Source organism: Trachemys scripta, chromosome 3 (assembly GCF_013100865.1).
Source record: "Trachemys scripta elegans isolate TJP31775 chromosome 3, CAS_Tse_1.0, whole genome shotgun sequence".
Lineage (NCBI taxonomy): Eukaryota > Metazoa > Chordata > Testudines > Emydidae > Trachemys > Trachemys scripta.
Window position 1 is genome coordinate 169,112,003 of NC_048300.1, and position 13,280 is coordinate 169,125,282.

General features: G+C 43.9%; 1 protein-coding gene across 3 annotated transcripts in view; it reads left to right on the forward strand.

The window, feature by feature from the left end:
• Window positions 1-13,280, forward strand: part of TRAPPC12 (trafficking protein particle complex 12) — a 91,125-nt gene that overhangs the window by 4,973 nt on the left and 72,872 nt on the right. For all 3 annotated transcript variants that reach the window (XR_004645239.1, XM_034766427.1, XM_034766428.1), the window contains exons 2-3: window positions 1,480-2,699; window positions 9,090-9,206. Coding sequence is in view for 2 of the 3 variants with exons in the window: in XM_034766427.1 (XP_034622318.1) it covers window positions 1,485-2,699; window positions 9,090-9,206 (1,332 nt within the window). In the remaining variant the exon portion in view is untranslated. The remainder of the gene's footprint in view (window positions 1-1,479; window positions 2,700-9,089; window positions 9,207-13,280) is intronic.

Genomic DNA, 13,280 nt, shown 5'->3' on the forward strand with positions numbered 1-13,280 from the left:
TGACCTGTCCATGACTATTACTAAAAATACCTGTGACTAAAACATAACTTTATTCATAAGCATTCAACTGAGTATCAGAAGTGCTATGAAGAGGTGCTTATTATTGATTCCTTCTAGAATATAGTGTCTAATCTCATCATATTAGGTACTGAGCCATCTCATAGAAGACATTAGGTAAGTTTCCATTCTCTGAAATTTGAGAGGCAGACTCCTAGGCTTGAACAAAAGATTTCAGAAATCTTAAAATGCATAATCCTCTCTTTCTGTGGTCCCAGCACTGTTTTTATTGAATCAGTAGCAAAATGCCCACTGTCTTCAGTGGGAGCAGGATCAGGTGCTTACTGGTTTTCTCCTTTCCTCTATACCCAAACATGTTTATTATTTATTATCATTAATATTTATATTCCAGTAATGCCTAAAGGCCTCAGCTCAAGCTATCATAGTAGGCACTGTACAATCATAGTTAAAGTCCCTTCTTTAAAAAGCTTATAGTGTAAAAGGAAAGATAAATAAGTGACTGACACAAGCACAAAGCAGAGGGGTAACAAAAATAGTGGTTGCATGAACAATTTTTAGCCAATCAGTAGCAGTAATCACAATTTATCATCTGAATGCCGCCTACCTAAATCATTATTGAATAAGTGACCAAGAAAAAGGAAAGAGTGGGCTATTAGTTTGTCAGGCAAGCAACCCCCCCTGAGTAGACCTTCCTGTTTCCATTTGCCCTTTGGAAAGAATATTAATGTTTAGATAAAACATTCTGAAGCATGTAGATGAATGAGAGCGTGTATCAGAAGAGGTGGTGATGTTGAGAGAAGTTTTCTGAACAATCCAAAGGAAGTAAACCTCCAGGGCAATATGAAGTCTAATACCTATAGGATACGAAGATGTTTTTGGTTCAATAGGGAAGAGGGACTCTTGCCATGGAAGAGAGTAAGCCTACATTTTTGGCCTGCTTTAGATGTACTATTTGATTCTTGCAGTATCAAAACCAAGGAGGATCAGAATAAATAATTTTTAGCAGAAAGATATATTTTTGTAAAAAAAAAAAAAAAAAAAAAATACAGTCTGGTCCATTTTAGTGTTGATGTTTGTAGCCGCCTCTCAGTTAAGTAATTTGTAATATTATTTGTTTAACTGAAAGGAAATATTTACAGCATAATGTTAAGTGTCTTTTTGGGGAGGCTGGAGTGGTTGAATGGGAGTGTGTGCATGCATGCTCACACACCATTGCCTTCCTGAAATTATAGTGTTTTGGGACTCTCAAGTTCATAGGGGCAAAAGGTAAATTTAAAACACTTTTGTGCCAAGTACGGAATAGCTGGCCAACAATGAAATGTCAAAAATAAATATTTTAATAGTCAAATGACTGCATAAAAAGTCCTTCGTTGCCTTTTTAATAAATACTCTTGAGTTTCAGAATAATTATTTAAATTGCTCAATAAAATTAACTTCCGGAATATTTTTCCCTTTCTTTAGTCACAATGGAAAATAATCAATGTAATGATGAGGATGCCAAGAAGAGTGTTTCAAATGAGGAGGCATGTGGAAATGTAGTTCAGCAGAGGGCTCAGGAAGAACTTCTCTTTCATGAGGAAACCATTGATCTTGGTGGAGATGAATTTGAGTCTGAAGGGAATGAGACCATCTCGGAGGATTCCAATAACTTCATAGATAAACTTAATGAACACATGATGGAGAGTGTCATTATTTCTGATTCTCCAAACAATAGTGAAGATGACACCGGTGAACTTGGTTGCCTGCAGGAGATTGTGGAACAAATGGAAGTCAAGGACATTCCTACACCAGAAGGAGAAGTGAGTAAGGAAGAAGCCCTAGGTAATGACAGTGAAACTGAACATGAAGAAACACCTAAAGACATTTCTGATATTGGAACAGATGATCAGGCATCTTTAAAGGAAGAGTTGATTCAAGAAGCAGTGAAAGATGAACCGAAAGTGGGAAATGAAGCTCTAGGTGACTCAACGCCAAGTAATATTGATGAAAGTAAATCTGAGGAGCCAATATCATCACCCCTTGCCAGCAAATCATCTCCTGAAGCTGAACCTATCCCTGTATGCACCATTTTTAGTCAAGCAAACAATGTTAATACTCAACCACAGTTGTTCATACATGATGGCTTTGAGCCTCAAATGGTGAAGTCTCCTAGTTTTAGTAGTGTAAATGAGGTTCCAGTGAAGTCTCCTGCACAGGTGGTTCAACCGAGTCCTAGCCTAAGTACATTTTTTGGTGACCCTGTTAACACTAATAATCTAGCTGTTGAGTTTTTTGATTCATTTACTACATCCACTTTTATTTCTGTCAGTAACCCTAATGCAGGTTCTTCAGTCCCAGAACAAATGTCATCTGTTAGTACAGTTGGAGACAATTCCAATGACTCTGCTGACCCTACTTACTCTGTAGGAAATGGGAGATCTGAAGCAGGTGGTCCCCCTGCATCTTTAGAAATATCACAATCTCCTAAACCATTTTCACAGATCCAAGCTGTTTTTGCTGGAAGTGATGACCCATTTGCTACAGCCTTGAATATGAGTGAATTAGATAGAAGAAATGATGCCTGGATTCCCAGTGAGGAGACTAGAAAGGTTTTAATTTCAGTAGCCACTCAACAATATAGTACTCTGTTTATAGACAAAGAGAATCTCACCATGCCTGGATTAAAGTTTGACAACATCCAGGTAAGAATCTATAGCTACATCCTACTTTTTGTTCGTATGTTAGGGCAATGAAATGGGATGACACATCTAGTGGTCTACTCTTTAAATTACCTTGTTTTACAGACTGTGCTCATCTTATGTGTACTATTGCAATCCTTATTATAGCATTCAAGATGACTGACTGAGCAATCATTCATGAAAGGACTCAAAAAACTGACTCACGTGTAATGATCAGAAAGCTTTGTTACTTATTTGTAGAGACTGATGTAATCAATTTATATAGAATCTAGGCTTCCATTTAAAAAGTCATTTCTAGCTTTTGCAAAGATAATATTCCAAACATCAACTGGATATAGATTAAAGCAGTGTGGTGTCCTATGAAGTTTGCAGATGGGTAACTCCAGTGCTTCTGCTTGTAGAATTCAGTGCTACAGCAGAGTGACAGAAGTCTTGTCATTTTTCATAGCTAGTGTTCCGAATGCTACTGGTAGCACTGACAAGAATCAGGTCATTTGCATTCTGACACTGCTTAGGAAAGCTAGGAGCAGCAACAGAGGCAGGCATTGAAGCCATTTACTGGTGAGGAGGACCCAAAATGGAGGTTGGTGGAGGGATAGAGTAGTGGAGACCCATTCCCTCCTCAGCAGCCAGGCAACACTGCATAGGAGAGAAGAAATACAAAATTCCTTTCTTCTAGATTTTAGCAAGACTAGAATTTCAAGTTTATGTGATAGCTGTTGTCCAGAGGCTGATGTGAAAGGATGCAGAGACTGCTTCACAGTAGAGATTCTCGTATCCTCCCCTGCCCTGGCAGCTGAGGCTGGCTGGGTGATTAAGCTTCTCAACAGAGTTTTGCCTCTGGACTTCACAGGTGATGTTCCTCATCCTCCTCTTTCATCTCTACACCTCTGGCTAGTAGGTTTTGTCTTCCAGATGGTAGAGGTCAGGTAATATTGGTTTTTGTTTGTTTTGTTTTTTGTTTTGTTTTGTTTTTTTAAGCCTTGTTCAGTAGTACCATAGTATAAAATTCATTATCATTCAGTAGTGAAATAAGAGGTTTCAAAATACCTGTCAACAAGTATGTCTGTCACAATATAAACAACAGAAAATAGTTCCTCCAGAAGAAGAGCATTAAAGAAACACCTATGACAACCTATTTCCTGTTACTCTGTTATGCTTTTGCTGGGCACCTCGGTCTGGGTGTCATATGTGCCAACTGGACACATCTTGGAGGGGGAAAACTCTGCCTCTCCGGTCTCAGACACCTGCACCACCTGCCTCCCAGAGCCCAGTCGTGAGGTGCCCCCCAGTCCAGATACTCGCTGTGACTCTGCACCCCGTATTCTTCACAGTGATATTATTATGATATGATTATGGCATAATTCTGATGTATTTTAACCCGTTGCACTCGCATCCCCAAAGCCCAGCTGCAGGACACCCTCCCCCAGCCCAGACACCCGCACTGCCTCCCCCCAGAGCCCAGGCATTGGACACCACCCTCCCCCTCCCCCCACCCAGTTTAGACACCTGCACCCTCTACCCCCAGAGCCCAAGGATCCAAAGAAAGAAACAGCCTGATGCTGGGACCGGACTTGTACAATGTTTCCTGCTTGCCACCTCTTCCCTTCAGGATGTGGTGGGAACCGCAGTAACCTGGAACCCTCTGCTCCCCCTCTTCTCCTGGCAAGTGTCCTCTATTTGTGAACTGGGCTCCACTGTGTCCAGTGGTCCCTAGAGGTGGCCAGCAGCTCTGCAGCACCAATTCTGTGGGGAAAAATGAAATTCTACCCAGAACATTAATTCTGTGTAAATTCTGCATTGCATAGCGGTGCAGAATTCCCATGGGAGTATATATTAGAGTAGTGCCTAGAGATCCAAGTTGAGATTGAGGGCCCTTTATGCATGACACAGTACAATCACACACTGAGAGAAAGTCCCTAACTCAAAGAACTGAGAGTCAGAATGGACAAGTCAGACAAAGGATGGGAAAGAGAGGCACAGAGAGGTGAAGTGACTTACCCAAGTCAGAGCCAGGAATAGAACCCAGGTCTGGACTGACTTCCAAGCCATTGCTCTCCCATTAGATCACACTGCCTACCCCAAACAGTATAATGCTATCTGCGCTTTCATTCAGTGTCTCTCTAATTTGTAAACTGTTGCTTTCTGGGTCTTTTGCTACCCTTAGTTATTTTTGGTCATTCCTGATTTGATATCTTCTTTATGCTCCCTGCCATTGTCTTCTGTTTTGTGCCAGTTTTTCTCTCACCTCATTTCTTCTTCCCCCTGCTTTCTCTACTCGCTCATTTATTGACCTCTATTATACCAGCTGCCACTGTTTCCTCTTTCATGCTCATTTAATGTATTTCTCCCAAAACAGCTTCCTTTCTAGCACATTTAGATTCTCCTCACCGCTATTGTGATTTAAATTGTCTACTTTTCGGACTATAGATGGAGGCAGCAAGTAATACTGATTTTTTTTTTTTAAGTTAAGTTTGCTGACCAGCAATGGTGATAAGTTTTATTCTCACTGGCAGAAAAAAGCTAAGTGCACTGCAAAATAAAATCTTTGTAATTGTGTTTAAATTCAGAGCTCAGTTGAGTTTAAGTTGTGATTGTGCTTAAATTTACAATTTTTAAAAAATCTAACTCCTTTTAAATTTTACCCACTGTCAGTAAAGAGGTTAGAGGATCATAAGCGCTAAATGATTCTGGCCCTATCTGAGTGTAAGGGTATTGAATTGCTGAAATTTTATGCAGGGAACATGTTTGTATGGCTCTTACCCAGCATGACATCCAGCATTCTGCTCCTGTTGTGGAGCCACATATGCTGCTATAGTCTCTTCCTCTTGGGTGAGAATAGAGAGAATATTGTTCTGTGTGGCTAGTGTAAAAGGGGGGCGGGGGAGATACTACAAAACATCCTCAGTCAGTAAGTTGTTAGTTTCTATATACTGTTGTGCTCCTGAAATGCCCAGCAAAACTTACTGTAGCTCTCCTTTGGACTATTTTGTAAGGATGGAATATGTGGAGAGGTTAGTGCAGAGGTTGACCTAATGCGGAGGTTGGCAAACTACAGCCCACGGGCCACATCAGCCCCCGGGACCGTCCTGCCCGGCCCCTGAGTTCCCAGCCGGGGAGGCTCACCCCTGGCTCCTCCCCAACTGTTCCCCCTCCCCGCAGCCTCAGCTGACTGCGCCACCAGGCAGCTCAGCACCGGTGCACCCCCTGCAGGGCAGGGGAGAGCAGGGAGGGAGGCTCACCCGTAGCTTCAGGGAAGTAGGCAGGAGGTGCGGGCAGCAGGAGCACTGCAAACATGGGCCGGAGGACTCAGTAGGAGCACCAGGCAGCCACGCAGCCAGCCGAAGAGAAGCGGCACTTTAAAGGGGAAGCTGCCGCTTCTCTCCAGCTGCGCGGCTGCCCCTGCTCCTCCTGAGTCCTCCGCCCATGTTCGCAAGGCCACATTCCTGAAAGGGCAGGGGGTCCCGGGAGGGGGGGGTTCAATAGAGGGTGGGGTCCCGGGGGGCGGTTGGGGCAGGGGGTCCCAGGAGGGGGTGGTCAGGGAACAAGGAGCGGGGGGGGGAGGTTTGATGACCTGGGGAGTTTGAGGGGGGCAGTCAGGGGGCGGGAAGTGGGAGGAGGCCGATAGGGGGCGGGGGCCAGGCTGTTTGGGGAGGCACAGCCAGTGGTGAGCTGGAGCCAGTTCGCACTGGTTCGCAAGAACCGGTTCCTAAAGCGGTGGGTGGGTGGGTGGGCAGGCAAACTCCGGTCCGCGGGCCACCTCCATCCTGTCTGGCCCGCCTGAGCTCCCAACTGGGGAGACCAAGGCTCCCCAGCTTCCCCCCCCCCTCACTGGGGGAAGCAGCGAGCTCCAGTGGCTATTTAAAGGGCCGGGGCCACAGCTGCCTCTGCTGCCCCATCCTTTAAATAGCCGCGGGAGCCCCGCCACTAACCCAGGGCTCTGGAGGCTGTTAGCGGCAGGGCAGCAGAGGCAGCTGGAGCCCCAGCCCTTTAAATAGCCCCTGGAGCTCCCCGCTACCCCAGGGCTCCGGGGGCTATTTAAGGGGTCCGGGGCTCCCCTGCTTCTACTGCCCCGGTCCTTTAAATAGCCTTCGGAGCCCTGGGTTAGCAGCGGTGCTCCCGTGGCTATTTAAAGGACGGGGCAGCAGAGGCGCCTGGAGCCCTGGCCCTTTAAATAGCCCCGGAGCCCCCCACTACCCCCATTTGACTGAACACTGACAAATGCATAGCTGGGAACCAGTCTGGCTCACCTATGTGTTAATATTGTTTAAATAGGTATCAGATTTTATAAAAGTGTGTTTAGACTTTATGAAATGCTTGTAAGTTACTAGGTGCATTAGTATCCCTTATATCTGTATCCCATGTTATAAGATAATATTTAAGTGTTTGCTCTGTAACTGTAAACCACCAGTCAGGAGAGAAGCATTACCAAGTGTGAAATACTAATTTGCCACAGAAAGAGTTATCTTCTGCCCAACAAAAGAAGGCCCATAAACACCAGACAAACCATTGTGGAACATCAGAGGACACAATATTTTCTTGATTGCTTCCTTCCACAGCCATGAAGAGGTGATGTGCTTGTGGACTTGTCCCATCAGCTTGGACTGTGGGGGGAAGGAATAAAGATCCCTAACAAGGAGAAACTGTATCTTTATGCCGCTTGGACTCTGAGGGCCACGGATTACTAAGCATAAGAAAAAGATCCCCAGTGCTTGGCCTGGGTTAGCCCTCCAGGACATATAGAGCTTGCTTATTATAGAAGCTTCTACCACCGTTTGGCATCTAAGACTGTAACTCATTTGTGTATGTTTATCTTCTTTAACCTTGTTGATAACTCTTTTTTTTTTCTTAGTTAATAAATCTTTAGTTAACTCTTGTAGCCTATAAGAAACTGTCTTTGATGTAAGATTAAAGTGTGATTGATCTGTTCCTTTGGGACTGGGAATAACCTGAATATTATTGTGATTTTTAGTGTAAGGGACCGTCTATCACAAAGGCAAGTTTGCCTAGGTGGCAAGATAGACCAGATTACTCAAGGGGACAGTCTGTGACTCAGTGGTTAGGCTGTTAGAATGCCTGAGGAATTTACACTTGATATTTGGTTGGTGACATTTAAGTAGAACAGTCACAACCAGTTTGGGGTTTGTCCCCTGCTTCATAACAGTCTGCCCTGAGTTTGATACTCACGCTCTTGAACCACTGCAGAGAGCTTGACACCTGGGTATCAAAAACCGGTCATACTACATGATTATAATGGCCCCTTCTGGCTTTATAATATATTAATATATCAAATCTCAGGTTTGCATAATAGCTACCATCACTTTGGTTTTAAAGTGCCTCCGTACAAGGATCCGCAGCACATTTAAAATTTGACAGAATAAAATAAGCTGAATTTAATATCAAAATAAGTAACAAATACTTTTCTGATTGTACTACTGGACTGTAGGGGATAAAGGAGGTCAGTGATAGTGATGGGGCATTGGGAAAAGTGCTGCATAAATGTGGGTATCTGCTGCATAATTTAGGTTAACATACCACATAGAACATGTGGCCTTGACTATGGTCTAGATTCTCTTCTGCACCAGAGCTCCATTCGGTGCAAAAGTTAAAAGAGCTCAGGGAGCTAGTTACAGCTCCCTGATTCTGGGGCCAGCCCCAGATCTGACATATCGTGGTGCTCTAAGTTGTACTATAAACATTTGCTCCACAACATTTCCTTCCTACCCTTTACCAGACATTGGAGTGGGGTCACAGGTGCCAGGACTCAACTGCAGCATGCTTGTGGCAACAGGGAGATCTTCTCCAACGGAGGAATTTTCTGCTGGGTAAGATTGACTCCCGTGCTTCCCACACAGCACAATGAGGCTGTGAGCAGCAGAGTACCTGATCCTATGAAGAGTAATATAAGAAAAATGCAAATCCCAGTGTTAGTATAGATAAACTAAGAATGAAGGCATGCTGTTAAACCGACACCCATAGTTAGGCTATATCCAAAAGTATGTTATAAAACTGCCTCACTGTAGCCAAATTAATTTGATAGCACACATTAAGCTAGCCTCTACTCAGCTAATTTGCATGTAAAATCACAGCATAAGCCAGCTTCAGTATAGCTAAATATAGATCTAGTGATGGGCGGATCTCAATGCACAAAGTTTGGATGCCTATCTCAACCTAATTTTTGAACTTTTTATTTGGTGGAAAAGTCTCAAATATGTAAAGATTTGCATTCATTTTACAAAAAGAATTCATCCTTGAAAACAAGCACTTTCACTGAAAATATCTTTCCATTAGAAGCATTTTACTTGTCTTTTCTTTCAAAGTTCTGTGTAACTAGAAGAATGTTAAAATGGTTTTTTTTGTTATAGTCTGTGTTTCCTCTTCTCCTTGCGACAGGGAGATGCGGTAAAAGACTTAATGCTCCGGTTCCTGGGTGAGCAAGCAGCAGTGAAGAGACAAGTTTTAAATGCCAATTCTGTAGAACAGTCTTTTGTAGGCTTGAAACAGCTAATTGTAAGTAAGACTACTTTTAATGTTCATCTTTTAATTTTTATTAAATTCTGTACTTCCCTGTAAATACTTCAGTGCTAATGATTGTGTAATATAGTACATATAAAAAAAAAAGTGTGCATGTATCTCTTCATGATTTGCTATAAAACTAGAACCAAAATACTGTAGCCTTTGATTAGCATTTGTGCTTTTAAAGGACATAGTTTGATAATCAATATTGTCAACATGGGCAAGCTAAAATTAAGATTGTTTCAAATACATAGCATAGTACACTTAACCAGGTATATTTTAAAAGTTTACTTTACTCCTGGGGGAATTCTGCACCTAGAAATTCTGTGCACAATATTTTAAAATTTTGCAAAATTCTGCATATTTGATGTGAGTATCAGGAAACGCATTTCCAGTAGATGTAGAGAAGAATTAATGCCATTTTACTGGCACTATTAAGACCTCATTTGGAATACTGTGTACAGTTCTGGTCACCCATGGTCAGGAAAGATGTATTTAAAATGGAACAGGTGCAGAGAAGAGCTATTAGAATGATCAGGGAACAGAGGGCCTATCTTATGAGAGGAGACTGGAAAATCTTGGCTTGTTTAGTCTAACAAAAAGAAGGCTGAGAGGGGATATGATTGTTCTCTATAAATACATTGGAGGGTAAATATCAGAGAGGATGAAGAGCTACACCTCTACCCCGATATAACGCTGTCCTCGGGAGCCAAAAATTCTTACCGCGTTATAGGTGAAACTGCAGTATATCGAACTTGCTTTGATCCGCCGGAGTGCGCAGTCCCGCCCCCCCAGAGCACTGCTTTACTGCATTATAGCCGAATTTGTGTTATATCAGGGTAGAGGTGTATTTAAACTAAAGAACAGTGTTGGCACAGGAGCAAATGAATATAAACGAGCCATGAACAAATACAGGCTGGAAATTAGAAGAAGGTTTCTAGCCATCAGAAGGGGTTAGCAGCCTCCCAATAGGCGTTGTGGTGTCAAACAACTTAGTTTTAAGAGAGAGCTGGACAAATTTATGAGTCTGATTGTATGACAGGGTTACATGTGATGGCAGGGCTCAGCAGCCCTGGGGCTCACTTCCAGTTTATATCTTAACATTCCTAAAAGCTCATATTTCAGGGTTCCAGACAGACACCTGCAGGGGTCAGGAAGTGATTTTTTTTGCCCCAGTATATTCTAGGTGGGGGTATTTTGATCTCCATCCTCTGAAGGAGGATGTCCACTGCTTGAAATGGAACATTGGGTGGGGCGCACCAGGGCTCTGTCATGGCACCAAGCTTTCTCTCTCTCTCAGTGGTTTGGCTGGCTGGTTCTTGAGCACATGCTTATAGGTCTAACTGATTCCCATATGTCTTGGGTACAGCGGCAGCTCTTACAGAGGCTGGTGAGTTCCAGTTCCCTCATTGGAAGTTGGGTGATAGGCCAGGACTACCTAAGATAGCCCTGTGGGATGACCCCAGTGCCTTTTTGCCAACCTTTAAGCAGGTGGCTGTTAGTGCCAGATGGGACAAGGGTGCATGGGTACTGCAGCTATCCCCTTACCTGACCAATGAGGTTCAGGTGGCTTATGGGGCCCTAAGCAAACACCAAGCTAAAGACTGTGTGATGGGTTGTCCCCCTTTAAGGTGCCACCTGATGTACTGGGATACCACTGAGCCCACCTGTTCTGCCAGCCTGGGCCCCCTTACACTGTCTTGCTGAGCCAGGCTCTTAAGCCACCTCTAGCGCACACTGGCAGGGCCACACCCAGCTGCAGAGAGACACAGACACTGAGATCAGCTCTGGGAAGACACAGCTTAAGGGACTTGCCCCAGCATTCAGGTACCCACCTCCCTTGGAGTGCAGACCCAAAGGTATATAGTCTTGCGCTGTATAGAAAAATCTGCAGAGCACTAGCTCATAAGAATTTGCCCTCTCCCTCAATGTGAAGAGACATATGTACAGCTTCTTTGCCCCTCCCCCCGATATGGATTGCACAAACTGGGTTATGTTATAAACAACAAATAAGTTTATTAGCTACAAAAGACAGATTTTAAGTGATTATAAGGGATAGGAAACGGAACAAAGCAGATTACTAAGCAAATAAAACGAAATATGCAAACAGCTTAATTCATTAAAGGAACAAGTTACAAAATGAAATTTCTCATCCTAAATGTTGAATTAGGCGGGATGCAGAGTTTCTATAGCTTAGAGTTCCAGTTTTCTCTTCTTACAAACTGGGCCCCTGTCTCAGTCTGGACTCACCCTTGCCTTTCCCCTTAGGTACTTTCAGCAGTCTTTCTTCTTAGGTTGGCAATGGATGAGAGTCTAGATTAACCCCCTCCCCAGCCTTAAAAAGGATTTACCTAAGGCAGGAAACCTTTATTTGATCCCCATCCCCCTACAGAGGAAAAGTACCAGCAGTGTCCAAGGTGGTATTTTGTATCAGGTGACAGGACCACCTGACCTGGTAGTGTCACAGCTACGTCCCAGGATGCCTCTCAGGAAGATGCTGTTTTGGACAGGGTGGGCTTGTCAGCGAAAGAATACCACCAAAAATCCCGAGCAGCTAGATGGAATGGTGGGATATGTCCCAGGGCTTTTGCACAGAAATTGCCAGACTGGGCCAATCATTGGTTGAGGCCAGAAAGTCAGAACTTTAAAGGCCCTCACGGACTCAGTTATTCTGGAACAGTTTACACCAAGCCTCCCCAAGGCTATGAGAGTCTGGATCTGGAGACGTCAGCCAGAATTGTTAGAGACCACTGTAAAATTAAAAGAGGGAGCATATAGAAGCAGACTTTCCATGAAAAGAGCTCTGTTCTCCTCTACAGCAAGGAAGGGAGGAAAGAAGCTTAAGGAACCTTATGTATTGAAGCCCTGGAATTGGTCATGAGAGGCAAACAAGGGTGCCCCAATTCCCCGCTTAGTGATTTGTTACCAGTGCGGGGGCAAAGGTCATATAAAAAAAAGACTGCACCTACATGTACAGCTGGGTTTGCAGAATTCTGTGGGTGGACAGGTGTAAAAGGAGGACCTGAGATAAAGAAAATTCCCATCAAACTAGGCAGGATAACTACAGAGGGACGTTATGGATTCATTGGAAGCATGTTCCCTTGTACAGAGCACCTTAGTTAGACCACAGTGGCAACAGGAGAGAGTGACGATAACAATATATTGAGTACATGGGGAAAAGAACACTTATCCCATGTCAGTTGTTCCATTGAAAGTAGAAGGAAAGTTTAAATGGCAGAGAGTGGGTGTAGTAAATCCATTGCCTTACTTGATAACACAAGGAACTTATTGGAGTCCATTTCTCGTAGTAAAAAAGGGGCAGATGAGGGGAGTGAAAGTCCCCAACAGATAGGTCCGTGTAAAGAAAACACAAATGTAGACCCTCCAAGTAGCCTTCCAGGTGCAGTGTTTAATAACTCTAGACATACCATAACAAGCCCAGAAAGACCAGATGTGCTGGAGGATTTGGGAAAGAAAAACTTGAAGAGGGCAGTAGATCAGGGAGTACTAGATCAGGGACACCTAAAGGAGCAGGAGAGCAGAGGCTCAACCAACTCCCAGGAGGACCAAGCCACGTGCAAAGTACAGGATGATGAACATACAGAAGAGAGGGAGAAGAGTACCAGTAAAGAGGACTTGACAGGCAAACTTGCCTCAATAGTCCCAAGCCAGGGGCATGATAAGTCAGGAGAAGAGAGGGATTCTGATATTGAGGCTTTGGAGGAACAATTATCTCAAATAGATACAAGCCAGGAGCAAAGTAAGCTGGAGGAAAGATCCATGGGGTGCAACTGGTGTGATGACCTATGGGCTGAGGTGGAACTGTGGGGGAAACCTCTGCCCTCCAAATTTACTATTTTCACAAGTAGAAGGCAGGAGACCGGAAACCCTCCCCAGTGGTCTGTGGAAGACCAGTCTGAAAGGGCTGAGGAAGCCCCAGTAGAACCTCAATGCCATAAAGAGGGTAGGACTTGGGCAGGAAAAAAAGACCTCCTTGGGAGGCAGGAAAAGGTCTCAACTGGAATAAGTGGGGAAGGTATGTGACAGCACTTTCTGTGACACATTGGT